The 20,404-nt window shown below is 41.0% G+C and overlaps 1 protein-coding gene and 1 long non-coding RNA gene across 2 annotated transcripts in view; one reads left to right on the top strand and one right to left on the bottom strand.

The window, feature by feature from the left end:
• MET (MET proto-oncogene, receptor tyrosine kinase) overlaps positions 1–15,136 on the top strand; it is a 118,721-nt gene extending 103,585 nt beyond the window's left edge. Inside the window, exons 19-22 of the mRNA XM_033194292.1 lie at positions 2,820–2,929; positions 4,137–4,302; positions 12,388–12,524; positions 12,620–15,136. Coding sequence (XP_033050183.1) covers positions 2,820–2,929; positions 4,137–4,302; positions 12,388–12,524; positions 12,620–12,830 — 624 coding nt within the window. The 3' untranslated portion in view covers positions 12,831–15,136. The remainder of the gene's footprint in view (positions 1–2,819; positions 2,930–4,136; positions 4,303–12,387; positions 12,525–12,619) is intronic.
• Positions 1–20,404, bottom strand: part of LOC117073441 — a 68,329-nt gene that overhangs the window by 7,730 nt on the left and 40,195 nt on the right. The gene's annotated exons all lie outside the window — the stretch shown is intronic.

Below are 20,404 nucleotides of genomic sequence, written 5' to 3'. Positions count from 1 at the left end.
ACTTGGTCTGCAAGCAACCTTGTTCTACCTTCGCCCTGATGGGGACATTTAGTCACCTTCGCATGTCTACTGTGTGCCAGAAACTGTGCACAGCACAGGAGAAGTGGAAGCTGAGCAAGCCTCAGCCCATATGGAATGTTAACTCTAGAAGGCACCTGAAAAACTAACTCCAGGTGCGTCCCTTGCTGTTCCTCGCCCTTGCCATCCACTCTCATACCTCAGGTGCTCTTTGCACTTGTGCTCCCTCGGCCTGGAACACTCTCCCCTCAAATAGCCACATATCTCACTTCCTCATCTTCTTCAGCTCTTGGCCATAATGTCATCTTCAACATAAGCCTTCCCTAATCTGTTTAAAACTTGCAAATGACCACCCACCCTCATGGCTACAGACTCTTCTTCCCCGCTCTATTTTCCCCCATCACACTTACCGTCATCTGATACACAAGGCCTGAGCTGTTCAATACTATGGTCATGAGCCACATGTAAAAGGAGGCTAGTTTGCACTGAAGTGTGATGTATGGTATAGAATACATCCCAGATTCTGAATACTTAGTATTAAAAAAAAGGTGAAATATCTCACTAGTAGTTGTTTATACTGATTACATGCTGAAATATTTTGGATTTTTGAGGTTGAAACATGTATTGTGAAAATTAATTTCACCTGTTTCTTTTTCTTTTTGAGTATGGCTACTAGAAAATTTTAAATTACGTGTGTGACTTGCTTTATATTTCTATTGAATAGCACTGTAGTAGATAATAAACAAATAAACAATAGCTATATAGATGTATATATAAGCATATATATGTACACACAGCCTTATCCCATTAGAGTGGAAGCTCATGAGGGTAGGATTTTTGTGTATTTTGTTCACTGCTATGGCTCCAACACCTGAAACAGTGTTTAGCACATAGACTCTCAGTAAACAGTTATTGAATGAATCAGCTAAGGGTTACAAAACAAGGTTCTTAGGTTCTTGCAAGTGGTAGATTCTTCTCATGACATTTATGCCAGGACTTAAAAGTCACCAGGCCAGGACAAGGGAGGGTGGGAAGAAGAATCTCAAGAACTGAATTCATAGATGGCCTCAGGCTCTGTCTTTGTTCCTGCTCTCCAAGTCTCTGTGGGAGATAATGAAGTTGATCAAAAGCAACTTTATAAATATGGGGTCAAATTATCAGAGAAAATAAGCTCTAGGAGAGTAATGAGATACTACTCAGCCAAAAGAATAAAACATTCCCTGGTAGTGAACTTTTGCAGATAAGGCGAATTGACCTTACAAAGCACACAGCTGCCCTGACAGACCCCACTTTCCGGCTTCAACTTTTGTTATTACTCTGATGGATTAATGTGGCTGGAGGTACTACCTTCTCTAGGGTACTGTTACCCCAGGATTAAAGCATGATAGAGATTTCTTGTTATCCAGAACAGAATAGTGCCATGGCCTTTTTTAATCCAAGGAGTTGATACTGAGAACAACCGCAAACCCAGATGTGCCTTAAAGAGAAACCTAAAACCAGGAACTGGCCTTTCTCTATGCTGTGTGCATTGAGGGGGGCTACAGCCCTTTTGCAGGGTTCCCACTGACTACGTCTTGCACTGACAAACTCCTCAATGACTGTTGAAGGAGAATACCCCGTTCCTGACTGCCAGCCGGTGACATCACCAGACTTGACAGCTGAGTGGTTTGGGTTGATTTCTTTCTGAGCCTCCTCTATTCACAGCGTGTTTCTAATGTTCTGACATCTTGGGCCTTACTGACCCTGGAGGAACTGTCCCTCCCAGGGCTAGCTAATTCCTACAAATAGTAAACAACTTGCCTTCAAAGCATACCTGCCTTGTGCAAACCAACCAATCCAGAGCCCTTACCTAACCTCTTCCTTTATCAGGCTCTTACACTTTGGGCCACTATCCACCTGCCCTAATCACCCCAGGGCCCAGTTCCAGACAACTAGAACTATCTTCGGAGCCTGCTGAAATACTCCAGATTGGCCAGCTCCAAACCTGCTTACCCTGCCTTACCAGTTTCTTCCCAGGGAAACCACAATGAAGGCTCTTGCTCATGTTTTTCCCCTCACTCTCCCTGCCTCCAGACCCCAGGGTTTCCCCCATGTGACCCTGCATGACAGGGTGTTCCCCCTCCTCAAGCAAACTGTGAGTAGTAAACTATCTTTTCAATGGCATTGGTCTCCTGTTCTGTTGGCCTCATCATACCTGGAAAATAATGAAACCACATTTTGAAACATCTCCATTTTCCCATCTGGAAAATGGAGCCTATAACACCTGCCTGACAGAAGTGTAGAAGTAGCTGTAATTTATGAAAACAACTAGCCTGGTGTTTTGCATACAATAAATACTTCACAAATGGTTGATCTGTCAATGGGGCACACTTTTCGTTGTTGTTGTTTTGTTTTTTGGTTTTGAAGACGAGGTCTCTGTTGCCCAGGCTGGAGTGCAGTGGCACAGTCATAGTGCACCGCAGTATCCAACTCCTGGGCTCAAGTGATCCTCCCTCCTCAGGCTCCTAAGCAGCTGGGACTACACGTGCACATCACCACACCAGGCTAATTTTTTTGTGGACGGTGGATGGGAGTAAAGACAGGATCTCACTGTGTAGCCAAGGCTGATCTCAAAATCCTGGCCTCAAGCCATCCTCTCGCCTTGGCCTCTGAAAGTTCTAGAATTACAGGCTTGAGACACCAAGCCCAAACTAATTTTTGAGACAAAATAATTTTTTATAAATAAACATTTCAGAATTCTAAGATCAAAATTAGAGCAGTAGATGCTTAGTTTATGCTTTTCTAACTCTCTTTGATTGCAGAATCCAACTGTAAAAGATCTTATTGGCTTTGGTCTTCAAGTAGCCAAAGGCATGAAATATCTTGCAAGCAAAAAGTTTGTCCACAGAGACTTGGCTGCAAGAAACTGTATGTAAGTATTAGAATCTGTGTGCCCACAGTCCAAATTAAGTGACAAGGAGGAATCTGTTTCCCACTGTTCAATGCTACTTAGGCTGTTTTCTCTTCTCATGCAAAAGTCCTTTATTTCTGTTACAACTTTAAATCGATGTGTAAGCCCTGGGGATGTGGGTGGGACTTTCAGACTTTATCCAACGGAGAATTTAAAAGGATTCTCCATAGGGGGTCTTAAACAGCTGTTGTGTACTTTTGCTTTTCTCAGCCCTTCCCTCCAGTAGCTCTCAATGTTGTGGTTTCACACTGCATTAGTGTTGGGGAGGGAGAACTTGATCTTCAACATTTGACAGTGAAAAGGAGAGGGCTGGGAACACAAATACCAACATATTGCAACTTCCCAAGAGTAGATTTGAAGCCAGCCTGCAGAAGCCCTACCAAAAATGGTATTTGGGAATGAATATACAAAGAACTTTATTTGTGTCTGGCTGCCTGGCTATATAATACAACAGTCAACAGTTTGTAATTGAGTTCATGTTTTCCCTTGCATAGCACTGATTCATGACTTATGGTATGTGTGAATGAAAGAGCTGTGCTATTAATTTCCTACCTTGGTTTTGGTCAATGTAACAACATAAAAGCCAGCTTAAACAGAGGATGCATAGCTCCAGATAGCGGAAATTGATTTTTGTTGAACTTTGCTGTTTTTCTTAGATGCTTCACTGTGTATCCTGGTTCTCTGTTACCTCAGTGGTGGGATATATGAGTTTTGTGTGCTAACCTAGCTCATTTAAGAATGAAAAAGTAAACTATCAGTCCCCTGTCATGCTCTCCCATAAAACTGAGTATTGCTAATAAGTTGACAAGTGAAGACTGGTGATTGCTTGGGTAGTCAATTGGCATACTCCCTTTAGCAACCAAAGTAAACCCACAGGGAAGACAGACTTAACTACTGCAGATCTACATTAAAGCAAAAAGGACTTTCTTACGCCATACAATTCATGATCTCTTTCCTCAGCCTGTTGAACTGGCAATGTCAATGTCGAGCATTTTTATTCAAGAATTCTGTTGTAATTTGGTGTTAGTCAATAGAGGCTAGATGAAGTATTTCCTTCAGAAGTTATGGATTTCAAATACTGAAGCCACTTGTTTAATCTGTAGATATTCAGCATCATTGTAAATTATTCTGTTTCAACCATGGGTAATAATTTTTGTCCTTTCTGTAGGCTGGATGAAAAATTCACAGTCAAGGTTGCTGATTTTGGTCTTGCCAGAGACATGTATGATAAAGAATACTATAGTGTGCACAACAAAACAGGTGCAAAGCTGCCAGTGAAGTGGATGGCTTTGGAAAGTCTGCAAACTCAAAAGTTTACCACCAAGTCAGATGTGGTAATGTATTGGTTGTCTCTGACTTTCTCCTCTTTTACTTTCATATCCAACATTTTTTGAAATTTTATCACTACTTAATTTAAAAAGAAATTCAACATCACCAATTCCAGTTTTCTTCATATGTAAAAATGAACTTGTCTGATATGTGCACATTGTATATTTTCATAAATTCACTCATTTATTCAAAAATATTTATTGAGTGGGGCAACGTATTGGCTCATTAGGAAGCCCAGAGCTGAACCAGGCATGAACCCTGTCGGCCAAGAACTTTGGCTTTGAAGGGAAGAGATGAGATGGTCAACAATGACTGTGACACAGGTGGCCTGGAATGAGCCCTGATTCTCATAGCCCCAGGCGAGCAAGAATTCCACATCAAGAAGTCTGGAAGCTGTAACTGAGGCAGTCTAGCAGTGAGGGCATGATTCCTGGGCCTAGCTAGTAAAGTGACTTCCCTTATCTGCAAAGGCCATCCTTCTTGCACAGAACCAGCCCTCAAAAGGCATGCACCTGAGTGCTGAGGCTGGGAGAAATACTCACCTGGGCAGCCAGATTCACCACATTCCCCTTCCACCCTAAGGAGAAGTGGCATTTGAATTGGGTTAAAGGATAGCAGGTTTGGAATTGGGCAGCTGGGCAATGGAAATACCTATCCAGGTGTGGCAGAAGAGCAGGAAAGTATAAGCACCTGTAAAGTTCTAAGAAAACAATACTTAGTTGATTATTTGGCAAGAACAGAAAACACAGAGGTAAGTTATGAGAATAAACTGAGAAAAATACACTAGGTCATGGAGTTCCTTGAAAACCGAACTAGAGAGTATGGAATTTATTCTCTGGTAATGTGGAAACAAAACTGTAATCAGACTAGACTGCAATCTTTCATCATTGTATGAGTCCATTCTCGCACTGCTATAAAGAAATACTGAGCCTGGGTAACTTATAAAAAGAGATTTAATTGGCTCACAGTTCTGCAGACTCTACAGGAAGCATGGCTGGGGAGGCCTCAGGGAGCTTTTACCCATAGCAGAAGGCAAAATAGGAGCAGGCATTTTACATGGCAGGAGCAGGACCAACAGGGCTGGGGGAGGTGCCACTCACTTTTAAACAACCAGATCTCCTGAGAACTCTGTCACAAGAACAGCACCAAAGGAAGAAATCTGCCCCCATGATCCAGGCACCTCCAACCACATCCCTGCCTCAGCATCGGGGATTACAATTTAACATGAGAGTTGGGTGGGAACACAGAGTCAAACCATATCATTCCACCCTGGTTCCTCCCAAATCTCACGTCCTTCTCACATTTCAAAACACATTCATGCCTTCCCAACAGTCCCCCAAAGTCTTAATTCATTCCAGCATCAGCTAAAAAGTCCAAGTCTAAAGTCTCATCTGAGACAAGGCAAGTCCCTTCTGCCTATGAGCCTGTAAAATCAAAAACAAGTTAGTTGCTTCCAAGATACAACGAGGGTACAGGCATTGGGTGAATGCTCCCATTCCAAATGGGAGAAATTGGCCAACATATGCAAGTCCGAAACCCAGCAAGGCAGTTATTAAATCTTAAAGCTCCAAAATAATTTTTTTGACTCCATGTCTCATATCCAGGGCACACCGATGCAAGGGATGGGCTCCCAAGGCCTTGGGCAGCTCTGCCCCTGTGGCTCTGCAGGGCTCAGCCCCATGGCTGCTTTCATCAGCTGGCATTGAGTGCCTGCAGCTTTTCCAGGCACGCGGTGCAAGTTGTTGGTGGATCTGCCATTCTGGGGAATGGAAGATGGTGGCCCTCTTCTCACAGTCCCACCCAGCAATACCCCAGCACTGAGGGGAGGTCTCAGGGAACTTTTTACCCATGGTAGAAGGCAAAGCGGGAGCAGGCATCTTACATGGCAGGAGCAGGACCAACTTGGGAGAGGGGGCATCTTATATGGCAGGAACAGGACCAAGGTGGGGACAAGCTGTTACCAAGGGGAGAGGTGCCACACACTTTTAAACAACCAGATCTCCTTAGAACTTTATCGTGAGAACAGCACCAAAGGGAGAAATCTACCTCCATGGTGCAGTCGCCTCCCACCAGGCCTCAGCTCCCACACTGAGGATTAAAATTCAACATGAGATTTGAATGGGGACACAAATCCAAACCATACCAATCATTCTCTAAGACGACTTGAAAGGAAAAGAATGACAGCCAGCTCTCTAGTATCTCTTCTTAAAAGGGCACGAATCCCAGCATGAAGGCCCACCCTCATGACCTTATCTAAACTGAATTACCTCTAAACGACCCCATCGTTAAACATTGTCACACTGTGGCTTAGAACTTCAACATATGAATTTCCGGGGAACACAATTCAGTCCATAGCAGGGGTCAAGGCTGGGAATATGCTTTTGAGAGTCCAAAAGCAATTATTCAATAGAACCTACGTATACAAAGTGAAAGAGAAAAGCAGTGAGGTAAGGGACCCAGGAGCAGAGACCACCGTCAAAGTCAGAGGAAGAGAAATTTTCAAGGAGAAATTGGATGCTCAACAGAGCCAACTGCTACTCAGTACACCAGAAGGGTCTTGGAAGCTGAGTAACTTGAGTGCTTTGACAGTCTAGAGTGTGCTGAGGAGCCCAGGTGTTGAATGGACTGGAGAGTACACTTATTCTATTCACATGTTGTAAGTCGGAGGACTGTGATGTCTGGAGGTAGAGAAACATTTGATGTTTCAGTCCTTGAGGATAACAACTCAAAAAGGAAAATGTGCAAACAAGGTATTCAGAAAATAATGTTCATGGGGGACATGCACTTGAAGAGAAAGGGTTGGTAGCTTTTGAGAGATGATGGGATAGAGGTCTGAGTGTGACACGGGAAGCAAGAAGTCATCTCATCCACCTCTCTGTGAATCAGCAAGAGGGAAAGGTGTGGCCCCTACTGGCAAGAGTTTCAAAGAAATTGTGGCTTCAAGTGAAAGCTGAGTTTCAGGTCCTGTGAGGAGGTAGGGGAACTATTAGAGAATAAGTTGAGGTGACTGGGGGTTTGTTTTCAATAAGTAAGTAGGTCACAGGTCATGATGGAGGACCAGGACTTCAGCAGGCATGAGACTGATAAGAGAAAGTGATAGTGCAGGGTAGAGCTTAATGCCTGGGATTTTGATCCTGAAAGATTCTGAAAGAGGTGAAAGAAGTGGATGCTAGAGAGGGAGACTGGGGACATGTTAGTGACAGTGGCAGGTAAAGGCAGAAGATAGGGAGAATTAACCCATCCTCCAAGACTAACACTCAGACTTGAGTGTTAGTCTGCCATTAAGAGCCCAAGCCAAGTCTTACAACTCAATAAGACTGTCTTAGTCTGTTTTGTGCTGCTATAACACAACACCACAAATTGGGTGATTTATAATGAACAGAAATGTATTTGGCTCACAGTTCTGGAGGCCAGGAAGTCTAAGATCAAGGGGGCACATCTACTGAGGGTCTTCTTGCTGTGTCATAACATGGTGAAAGGTATCACACAGGTGTGAGAGAGTGCAAGAGAGAGCAAGAGGTGACCACACTCTATTATAACAAACCCCCTTCCACAATAATCAAGTAACTCCCAAGATAATGACAATCCACTCATGAGAGTACAGCCTCATGACCTAATTCCCTCTTAAAGGTCCCTCCTCTGAACACTGTTGCATTGGGAGGGGATTAAGTGTCCAACACATGAACTTTGGGGGACACATTCAAACCATAGCAAAGGCAAAATTACTCAGTTTTTTTAAGTAAGCAAAAGATTTGAATAGACATTTTACCAAAGAGATGTATGAATAGCTAGCTAATGAGCACATGAAATGAAACATATGCCCACATAAAGATTTGTACATGAATGATCACAGTAGTTCTCTTCATAATAGCCAAAAATCAGAAGCAATCTTAATGTCCATCAACTGGTGAATGGATAAACAAAATGTGTTGTGTCCATACGGTGGACTAAACCATTCATCAACATAAAGGAATTACTGATGCCTACTACAGTATGATAAACCTCAGAAACACTATGTTAAGTGAAAAAAGGCAGATAAAAAAATTACATGTTGAATGGTTCCATTTGTATGAAATTTCTAGAAAGAGGCAGAACTATAGAGTCAGAAAACAAATCAGTGGTTGCTTGGGGCCAAGAGAAGGAGTGAAGATAAACCACAAACGGGCATGAGGGAATTTTCTGGAATGTTGAGATGACCTAAAACTGGACTGTGATGATATGATAGCTGCACATCTATATAAATTTACTAAACATCATTTAATCACTTTAATTTACTAAACATCACCAATCACTTAAAATTGGTGAATTTTATGATCTATAAATTACACCTTAAAAAAGCTGATTTATAAAAAAGAACCTGATGAAATTTTGGATGTTTAGGGCAAGTGTTGGGATTCTAAGCTTCTTGACAGCCACATACACACAACAATACCACCACCTCCCCAACAAACACACACAGACAGCAAGAGGCCAAGGCTTCCCCCATAGCCACAATCACTCAGATACTTGACTGGAAATTTACATAGGTTTCTGTACATAGGATGGTGCTATTTATCTCTCACTCTCATCAAAAGACACTATGTTGTGCTACATAAAGGCTGAAGCTGAATAATCTGTACGTAATGCTGCTTTGGGAAATGGTTACTGACTGCGTGGATAAATTTGCACAGTGTTTTACTTCCAGGACAGCACAATCTTGAACGTTGACGTGGAACATTTCCAGAAGCATATAATGAGCTGTAGGTTGAAACCTATGACCAAAAACTTGCCTGCTTGTAGATTGGGTTTTCTTTCTAGAAAATGCCAAAATGGAGTTTGGCTAAAGTCTGAATACTCTTTAAGTCCATTCAAACAAAATCGGAGTGTCACTACACTTGAAATCACTCACACCCTCCTCTGATCCCTTTTGCAATGGGTGTTGCAATTGTATTACACATTGTTTCACACTTAATACAAGTTCTTCCATTAAACTGTGTGTTGACTTCCTTGTTCTCAGTTCTTATCTGCCTCATCATTCTGAAGCATTTAACATTATCGTAATGCTCATTTTTCTTGAAATTTCCTCTTCCTTTGGTTTCTGGAACGCTGAACCTTCTGGTGTTCCTCCTGCTTCTAGGTTGTCTTCTTTATCTTCAATGGCTTCTCTTCCTTCTCTCAGATGTGGCTCTCTCCCTGGATTTTTGTCATTAGGGGTCATCCTCCACCAACAATTGGAACCATTCCCATCAATAACCACCTTTGATTCTCTCTACCTGGATGTCATCATCAATGTTACAAATTTACCACATTCAAAATCAAATTCTTTCCTGCCAAACCCTCAATTTCTCACCTCCTGGCTTCGATTAACGGCATCACCATTGTGTAATCTACCCACTCATCATTCTTTTTAGTGTTCAGTTCTTCAAGTTTTGACAAATGCATGCAGTTGTGTAACCACCACTCCAACGATCAGGACATAGAATGGTTTCATCATCCCAGAAAATTTCCTTATGCTCCTTTGTAGTCAACCTCTACCCTATCCCCAGGACCTGGAAATCAGAAAATCAGATTTATTTTCTGTCTCTAGAGTTTTACTTTTTCTAAAATGTCATATAAATGGAATCATGCAGTCAGTAGTCTTATGAGTCTGTCTCCTTTTACTTCGCATATTACATTTGAAAGCCATCCATGTTGTTGTATCAGTAGTAGCAATGTATCAGTAATTCATCCCTTTTTTATTGTGGCAAAAAAATACATAAAATTTACCATCTGAACCATTTTTATTTTATTTTAAGTTCCAGGGTGCATGTGCAAGATGTGCAGATCTGTTACATAGGTAAATGTGTGCCATGGTGGTTTGCTGCACTTATCAACCCATCCCCTAGGTATTAAGCTCGGCATGCATTAGTGCTGGGATTACGGACGTGAACCACCTTGTCCTGCCCTGTCTAACCCACTTTGAACATTTAAAAACCTACACAGCACAGACCCATTTCAATTTTATGGGTCCCTAATCTCTTCCCCTACTCCAACATGTCAAGCAACGTGAACTATTATACTTATGGTTTAATAAGAACACATATGCAGCCAGGCGTGGTGGCTCATGCCTGTAATCCTAGCACTTTGGGAGGCAGAGGAGGGTGGATCACCTGAGGTCAGGAGTTCGAGACCAGCCTGGCCAATATGGCAAAACCCCTTCTCTACTAAAAATACAAAAATTAGCCGGGCATGGTGGTGGGCTCCTATAATCCTAGCTACTCAGGAGGCTGAGGCAGGAGAATCACTTGAACCAGGAGGAAGAGGTTGCAGTGCGCCAAGATTGTGCCACTTCACTCCAGCCTGGGCAAAAGAGCAAAACTCCATCTCAAAAAAGAAAAGAAAAGAAAAGAAAGAACACATGTGTACTCTTACTCCTGGCCCCACCCCTCCACCCAAAACTGTCTCTCTGCCCTCATATTACCTGCACCTATAAAACAAAGTCTCCCTGTTCCTCAAGACCCACCTTACTGTCACTCTCTTCCTACAGCCTTTCTCAGTACCCTACTATTATCTCTTTGACTTTTGGCAACCTTTGTAACTCTTTGATGTTACTGCTCTATATTACAGCTCTTATCTTATTGTCCTGTGTGACAGTTACCTGCACAATTCTCTTAACCTTGTTCATTCAGCCCTGGGACCTATCTAGTAACATGAACAGTACCCTACTCGTATGTGATCAAGGGTCAATTGATACTTGTTAAATTGATTTTAAATATTAGTGCATATTCTAGGACTTGAAAGTTAACACAATGATGTTGTCAGAAGTGATTGCTAAGATTTTCAGGCTTTGAAAACTTCTGTTTTGCAAAGCTGAATTAGACAGCAAAGTCCTGTAGCTCCCTTCTGGCAAGGGGTTTGAGTTTTCTGTTGAGATCAAGGCAGTCAGCAGCCTTCAAGGGTTCTTGCACTTGGGCAAAGAAGTCATTAATGGGAATTCCTATCAGCAATTACAGTATCTACCTCATTTCTTTCTTTCAGTCGCAGTGTTCAAAGGCAGGCTTTATTCTCCTTCTTGCTGGGTACTACAAGCTACACTTGCCTCTTGGTTTTATGTCTTCCTACTCCAGCTGTCTGGTGTGGATTTTCCTTCTGCTCCAAGCTTCCTTCATTTCTTCCTCCTTATGCTTCCTACTCTTAGAGTGGCCTGGAAGTGTTGCTGGGCAAGAACTGTCCCCCAGGTCCTCTCCACAGGGGCAGCCTCAAGCCATGCTGACTCTCCTAGTGTCATTCTTGCATGGGCACATGTCCGGGGGATATAATATGTATGACCTGGTGTATCCTGAGCACAGTGTTTTAAATCAAGAAATTGCATGTTTAGTGAAGTTCGGTAGACCAAACAAGACCTAAGGGTCAGGAACTCTTAAATGTTTATCCCATTGTGGATTCAGGTGTATTGGGGAATTTTAGCAAGTCACTTAACCTCTCCATGTCCCTGTGATCTTCCTATATAGTACTGATACGGCTATTTTACAAGATTTAACATTTAACATTTTCATGTGGCAGCTTTATTGAAATTAATTTTCAATAGAGAGACTTGTTGCCTTGCAGTTTTATTATTTCTGATTTTTAATATGGATTTTTACTTCTGCAGATTTAGATCTTCCCTTTTAATATTAACCTTTCAATGTGGTTACATTTCTTAAAGAGTACTTACATTTATTTTGAAACCACACAAATTTAAATTTTGGGAGGCTTTCTTCTTCTTTTACAAGTAATGTACAATCATAGCAAAGCTATCGGAAAAGAAAAGGATAGAAACATGTTAATGCTTTGAAACTGCAGGAGAGAATTTGGAAGAGGTATTCTGCTAACTACAGATGGAATCTTCATCATCATGTGGACTTCAGATATTCTTTTTGAAAACTTTACATTTATTTATAATCTAAACCTTACCTGTTTAAACAAGTCATGAAATGTATAGCTTAATAATTGCCTTTAAGAAAACTGTTGCCCAAAACAGAAACCATATTGAGTATGTAAAGCCAAGTTTAGTTACCAAGACCTCCTGATTTCCTTTCGTATTTCTATGGTCACATCTCTCACCTGGACTGTCCTGTTTCTTGTTTTACTAGTGGTCCTTTGGCGTACTCCTCTGGGAGCTCATGACAAGAGGAGCCCCACCCTATCCTGACGTGAACACCTTTGATATAACTGTTTACTTGTTGCAAGGGAGAAGGCTCTTACAACCCGAATACTGCCCAGACCCCTTGTAAGTACTCTTTCTGTACCTCTTACATTCTTTACTTTTACAGAAATGCCTGCCTTCAAAGGGTCTCTTACAGCATTTCTTTCTTTTTGAAACAGATATGAAGTAATGCTAAAATGCTGGCACCCTAAAGCCGAAATGCGCCCATCCTTTTCTGAACTGGTGTCCCGGATATCAGCGATCTTCTCTACTTTCATTGGGGAGCACTATGTCCATGTAAACGCTACTTATGTGAACGTAAAATGTGTCGCTCCATATCCTTCTCTGTTGTCATCAGAAGATAACGCTGATGACGAGGTGGACACATGACCAGCCTCCTTCTGGGAGACATCAGAGCGCTAGTAAAATGTCAAAGCAACAGTCCACACTTTGTCCAATGGTTTTTTCACTGCCTGACCTTTAAAAAGCCGTCGATATTCTTTGCTCTTGCCAAAATTGCACTATTATAGGACTTGTATTGTTATTTAAATTACTGGATTCTAAGGAATTTCTTATCTGAGAGAGTATCAGAACCAGAGGCTTGGTCCCACAGGCCATGGACCAACGGCCCGCAGCCGTGACAACACTCCTGTCATATTGGAGTCCCAAAACTTGAATTCTGGGTTGAATTCTTTAAAAATCAGGTGCCACTTGACTTCATATGGGAATCTGAAGCAGTGAATTTTGAGGGCTTCTTGATCACAGGAAACTCAGAAGAGATAGTAATGTTCAGGACAGGCGTGGCAGCCCCAGAACAGGCCACGCATTTAGAATTCTAGTGTTTCAAAAAACTTTTGTGTGTTGTATGGTCAATAACATTTTTCATTACTGATGGTGTCATTCGCCCATTAAATAAACATTCCCTTTTAAATTTTTGTTTGTTTGTTTTTTGAGACAAGGTCTCGCTCTGTTGCTGGGACTGGAGTGCAGTGGCGTGATCACAGCACACTGCAACCTCCACCTCCCAGGCTCAAGCCTCCCAAATAGCTGGGACTACAGGCACACACCACCATCCCTGGCTAATATTTGTATTTTTTGTAGAGACGGGGTTTTGCCACGTTGCCAAGGCTGGTTTCAAACTCCTGGACTCAAGAAATCCAATCACCTCAGCCTCCCAAAGTGCTAGGATTACGGGCATGAGCCACTGCACCCAGCCCTTTTAAATTTTTGTATAGACATTCCTTTGGTTGGAAGAATATTTATAGGCAATACAGTCAAAGTTTCAAAATAGCATCACACAAAATGTGCTTATAAATGTACAGGATGTATTGTACATAGATGACATTAAGAAGATTTGTATGAAATAATTTAGTCATCATGAAATATTTAGTTGTCATATAAAAACCCACTGTTTGAGAATGATGCTACTCTGATCTAATGAATGTGAACATGTAGATGTTTTGTGTGTATTTTTTTAAATGACGACTCAAAATAAGACAAGTAATTTGTTGATAAATATTTTTAAAGGTAAGTCAGCATGTTTGTAAAGCAGGATACATCTTATTAAAAGGTTCATTGGTTCCAATCACAGCTCATAGGTAGAGCAAAGAAAGGGTGGATAGATTGAAAAGATTAGCCTCTGTCTCGGTGTCAGCTTCCCACCACACAAGCAATTGGAAACAAAAGTTTTGGGGAGTTTTACTTTGCATCAAGGTGTGTTTTGTGTTAAGCAAAACATACTTTAGAAACGAACAATGAAAACGGCAATTGAAAATCCCAGCTATTTCACCTGGATGGAATAGCCACCCTGAGCAGGACTTTGGGATGTTTCATTCTGTGGAATTTTGTGCTTACTACTGTATAGTGCATGTGGTGTATGTAGGTTACTCTGACTGGTTTTGTCGATGTAAACATTTAAAGTGTTATATTTTTATAAAAATGTTTATTTTTAATGACATGAGAAAAATTTTGTTAGGCCACAAAAACACTGCACTGTGAATATTTGAGAAAAGGTATGTCAGACTGGGATTAATGACAGCATGATTTTCAATGGCTGTAAATTGCGATAAGGAAATGTACTGATTGCCAATACACCCCACCCTCATTACATCACCAGGACTTGAAGCCAAGGGTTAACCCAACAAGCTACAAAGAGGGTGTGTCACACTGAAACTCAGTGGTTGAGTTTGGCTGTTGTTGCAGGAAAGTGATTATAACTAAAAGCTCTCTGATAACGCGGAGACTTACCAGAAGACACAAGGAATCGTACTGAAGAGCTATTACAATCCAAATATTGCCATTTCATAAATCTAACAAATAATACCAATTCACAGAGTATTGTAAATGGTGGATGACAAAAGAAAATCTGCTCTGTGGAAAGAAAGAACTATCTCTACCAGGGTCAAAAGAATGAACACATCAAGAACAGAAAGAACTCGGGGAAACATCCCATCAACAGGACTACCCACTTGTATATACATTCTTGAGAACACTGCAATGTGAAAATCATGTTTGCTATTTATAAACTTGTCCTTAGATTAATGTGTCTGGACAGATTGTGAGAGTAAGTGATTCTTCTAAGAATTAGATACTTGTCACTGCCTATACCTGCAGCTGAACTGAATGGTACTTTGTATGTTAATAGTTCTTGTTCTGATAAATCATGCAATTAAAATAAAGTGATGCAACATCTTGTATACTGATAGTTGGTTATTGCCAGTCATGCTTGATTACCTACATTTGCATAATGATAGAGGAAGCCTAAGATTGATTTCACCTGGCTGCATGGAGCTCCTCCACATAGGAGAGTTAGTCAAGTGAATGCTGAGGAAGTAGTAAAACAACATGCATCCCCGAATCTCAGGAAGTCTCTGTCTTTCCAAGGGTTTGGTCTAAGTTGCTGATTACCTGCATTTTTCTGACGATCTTTCAACTGCTAGAGCACCTGGTTCCTGTTTTATCATGGTGCTCTTCTCCAGCAAGGTGTGTCCTTAGACTAGAAGACACAAAAATGGATCAGCAGCCCCACCGTTGGCACACAGATACCTAGGTGCGGGTTGGAGAGAGAGGCCTTCTTGCCCCATCAAAACTACTCTTTATCTACACAGGTGCCCACCCTTTTACCCCCAGTTACCGGAGAAATTACCTTCAGGTTATTTCCATGTATATTCTTGTAATGGTAAGGGAATTCAAAGGTGATAACTTCAGCTATCTAAGAATTGTGTGACACTTTGGGGAAATCTAATTTTTAAAAAACCCAATTTAAAAGAATGCCTACAAAATACAGTGGAGACTGATTCTTTACTGGGAGATAATTCAATCCCTGCTCATGGCCAAACTCTCTCCTACTCAAAAGATGCATTTCCACAGGAAGTTCAATCCAACTCTCTCCCATAAGGACAAGAACCTGTCACCTTTACATCTCTAGAATCCAGCACTTAGTAGATTCTCAAATAATTGCTGAACCGAAACAGCATTTTCTTATTCCCCATCACTTTATTTATTTATTTATTTATTTATAGACAGGGTCCCACTCTGCCCCAACCCCCATTCCCCTGCCTGGAATGCAGGGGCATGACCTTGGCTCACTGCAACCTCCACCCCCTGGGTTCAAGCCATTCTCCTGCCTCAGCCTCCTGAGCAGCTAGAATTACAGGCACATGCCATCACGCCCAGCTGATTTTTGTATTTTTTGTAGAGACAGGGTTTCACCATGTTGGCCAGGCTGGTCTCAAACTCCTGGACTCAAGTGATCCACCTGCTTCAGCCCCCCAAAGTGCTGGGATTACAGGCGTGAACCACCACACCCAGCCTACTTTAAACTACCAGGGATAGAGTTATTGCCTATGTAGCTCCCATGATGTTTGAAGAACACTGATATGGAGAAGGCAGACTTTTCTGGGGAAAGAGAAATAGAAAGATAGACCTTTATAAAGTTTGGCTTGGTGCTATGCATTTTTAATTATCACAGGGTTTTGGCTTCACCATATAAGCATCAATTATATTTTTGCTCTCTGACCTACACAGTGGATTCCGTCTTTAAAGAAATAGGGAGAAGGGATATATAACATGTAGAAATACATCGCATGCTTGAATGCTGACATCTGGCATTGTTAATCTACCTGATTTAGTTCAGGAAATGAGTTAGCATTATATAAAAGAAATTGATTAGTATTTTATTTAACTCAACGAATATTCATCAAGCACCTATGTATGTCAGACACTGCTAGGTAATGGGGATATAAAAATAAACAGTCCTTCTCACCCCAAGGAATTTGATGAAACAGACAGATAAAATTACATAATTAATGAATATTAGAATTATTCACTTCTTAGATTTTTAAGTTGTCTTGAAGAGGCATCACAGTTTAAACATATACAAAGTGCAGGTTCCTGTGCAACAGACCAAGCCCTGACTCAGGTTGGGCAACATATTGCACTTCTCTAAACCTGTGTTCTCATTTGTCAAATACGTTAATCATGGTTACCCCCACAGAGTTATTTGAGAACTTTAAAAAAAGTGTATAAAGGCACCTGGCATACCATAGTTGCTCAATTATTGTAATATCATTATTATCTTTAGTCTTAGACAATAAAAGCCCATGTATAGGTAGCCTTAGTTGGCTAAAGCAAAATGAGGCTAGGAGGGGCATTACAGATGTTTAAATCCAAATTCTTACCCCATTCTTTTTGTCTTTGTTGGTTTTAGTTTGTTGTTGTTGTTTGGTTTTGTTGGTTTTTGGGGTTTTTTTTTTTTTTTTGAGACAGAGTCTCGCTCTGTTGCCCAGGCTGGAGTGCAGTGGCATGATCTTTGCTCACTGCTACCTCCACCTACTGGGTTCAAGTGATTCTCCTGCCTCAGCCTCCTGAGTAGCTGGGATTAGAGGTGTCCACCACCACGCCAGCTAATTTTTGTATTTTTAGTAGAAACGGGGTTTCACCATGTTGGCCAGGCTGGTCTTGAACTCCTGACCTCAGGTGATCTGCCCGCCTCAGCCTCCCAAAGTTCTGGGATTATAGGCATGAGCCACCATGCCCAGCCAATTTCTTACCCCATTCTTCACCTCACACCTGCTTTATATACAGTAGAAACAGCTATGATTCTGCCTCATCCTGAGCATTGATAATGACAGTGAGGGTGAGAGAGGAGAAAGGTGACAAGACAGTGGCACTGGCAAGGGAACTCCCTCACTTCTTTCTCTGCACTCCCCACTATCATTCTAATCACTTCTCCTATGACAGGTTCCTTTTTTCTGTTTTAGCCTTTAAACCTGGAATACACAACAGACATGGAAGAGAACATTCTGTCTAAATGACAGGCATGTTGCATGAGGGTGCAAGAATAAGATCATAGTCTTCAGTATTGGTGTCTAGAAATTATTATGGTTCCTTATTTTTGCTCAAATGTTAATAGATGGTTAATGATCATTCAGGTTGAAGAAAACGTAAACTAAGTAGAGTATTGTTTTAGTTATGTGCTATGTGTTCGGAAGACAAGGAATACATGACTAGACACACATAGCAAGTTACACAGGCACATATGACTCACTGTTGTAGCACTTCAGACAGTTTCAAGACACAGAGAGGTATGCAGACATTATGCCCCAAAGGAAGAAATGCTTATTGCTGTTTTTCTTTTTCATATTTGAGGGGTTCTTTCAGGACTATCTCAATTCCTTATCTATCAAAGAATTGGAAAGAACTTCAGTCATAAACCAATGAAATATTTCAGTTGGTGAATTGAAGGTAATAAAAAGGATGGTTGCCCAAATTGTCCTTTGCTGTAAATTATTCCAGAGATCTAGATTACGTCAGCCAAAGATATTGATCACAATGCTGAGAGGTTTATAACTACTATTGACTTACTATGTGACCCCGGGGCAGAAATCTAGGAAAATTGCGAAAGCATATCTACTGTAATGAAAAGCCCATCATTAATAGGACTTACTATCTTGTCATCCAACTAGTACTATGTTGGCTTCAAGGCAAATATTTAACAAACATTTGAAACCGAAAGCACTTCTGTTTTCTCCCTTTTATCTTCCATTGATGTTCCCGAGCTATTCTGATGAATGTATTTTTGTTCTTATCAATAAAACATATAGGTTAAAATAAGCAAATATATTTATAATTATTAGTGTATATAAATTAGCATCCAAATATTCAAATAGCTCCTACTCCTTTATTATTACTCTCATTATTTTAATAAATAGTTAGCTCCTCATATAGACCAGTTTAGAACAGGGCTCAAGTCCAATTCTCCTGGGTAGTTAAACCCTAACTGTTCAAGCATTCTGAAAACTAGTTACTCTCTTTTTTTTTTTTTTTTTTTGAGGTGGACTCTCTCTCTGTCATCCAAGCTGGAGTGCAGTGATGCGATCTCAGCTCACTGCAACCTCCACCTCCTGGGTTCAAGTGATTCTCCTGCCTCAACCTCCCAAGTAGCGGGAATTACAGGCATGCATCACCACACCCAGCTAATTTTTGTATTTTCAGTACAGATGAGGTTTATCCGTGTTGGCCAGGCCGACCTCCAGTTCCTGGCCTCAAGTGATCCCCTCACCTCAGCCTTCCAAAGTGCTGGGATTATAGGTGTGAGCCACCAAATCCAGTGGAAAACTAGGTACTCTTAGAGAAGCGATTCTGAGATGAAAATGGCCATATTTAGGATGCATAAACAGAAATCTCTGATTTAAATTAACTACTAATTTAACGTTATTTTCAAAGCACTGGGCCCATATTACAATGAGAATTAATTCTTATTCCTTTCTTGAAAAGAAGCTCTTTGTCTTTGTGCATTCAATTTTTCACTGTCACATGAGTACATTCTTTTCACCACATGAGTTCCAGGCTGGCAGAAACATCCACTAATCCTTAGACCTCTTGGCTGGAACGACAAAAATGCGTAAAATCTTACCAGGCCAAAAGAGATCAACTTTAAAAATCTTTGGCATCCAAACATGTCAGAACTGTTTTTCGCTGGTTCTCCAAACCATTTGTGTTGTTCATTTATGGTCCAGGGGATCTGTAATGTCAGTTCCTACTTTTATTGGGCAGCCTGGAATTTTTAAGCACCATATTTCATTTACCTTTCTTGGATGTTTATAATTTTCACCGCTGTTTTTACGAGTTTTCTTCGCTATGTCTCTAAGCCTAAGTGTGGAGATGTGGTAATAGCCCGTTCTCTGCCAGTCAAAGCCCTCACTTTGACGTTGGCCACTTTATTCCTGTGACATCTGCTCCTTCCATTATAGACAAACTGGGGCTTTCCTTCTGCAGAACTGTGACTAAACAACCACCATATTCATCAGTGGCAACAATTCTTGTAAACAAGAAACGCTGAATTCAGAGGCTTTGTGAAATCCTGCCCCCAAGAGGCCACATGTCTAAAGTCAGTCAGGTGGTCCTCAGAAATGATTTTAGAAGTCTCAGTAAAGAAAAATTACAGAGACACTCAGATATCCTAGTGTGATACTGTTGCAAAACTTTTTCTAATTTTTTGTTAAGCTGTGAGAAAGGGCCTATGGAAACACCTGGATGAAGAAGCAGCAAATCACCGTCCCAAAAGCACTAAAAAACATATTTCAGAAAGGAAATATGTAGCGTTAAAACAACATAGATGCATTTTTGAAAACAAATTTAATTGAGAAAAATAATAATGACAACAATAATGATCTAATCCCAGGACATGTCACGGGAATTAATGACTGCCTAAAAGCAAATGGTCTAAGGTAATGCTCTCAGGAATTAGTCTTGCTTAATGAACTGCTATTGGTTTAGTAAATGAATGCTTACAGTGACAGAAAGTAAAAAATCAGGGCTGCCATTAAGGAGACTGGTTGATTCAAAGAGGGGTGGCGGGAGAAGCTAATGCAAAAAAAAAAAAAAATGCATCATTTGCTGCTCTTACTCAATTTTTTAAATTTGTTTGTTGTTCACAAATTATAGATCCTTTATTATTTTCT

Source organism: Trachypithecus francoisi, unplaced genomic scaffold (genome assembly GCF_009764315.1).
Source record: "Trachypithecus francoisi isolate TF-2019V2 unplaced genomic scaffold, Tfra_2.0 Lachesis_group4, whole genome shotgun sequence".
In the NCBI taxonomy this organism is placed as follows: domain Eukaryota; kingdom Metazoa; phylum Chordata; class Mammalia; order Primates; family Cercopithecidae; genus Trachypithecus; species Trachypithecus francoisi.
This window is presented reverse-complemented; position numbering and strand designations above follow the sequence as displayed.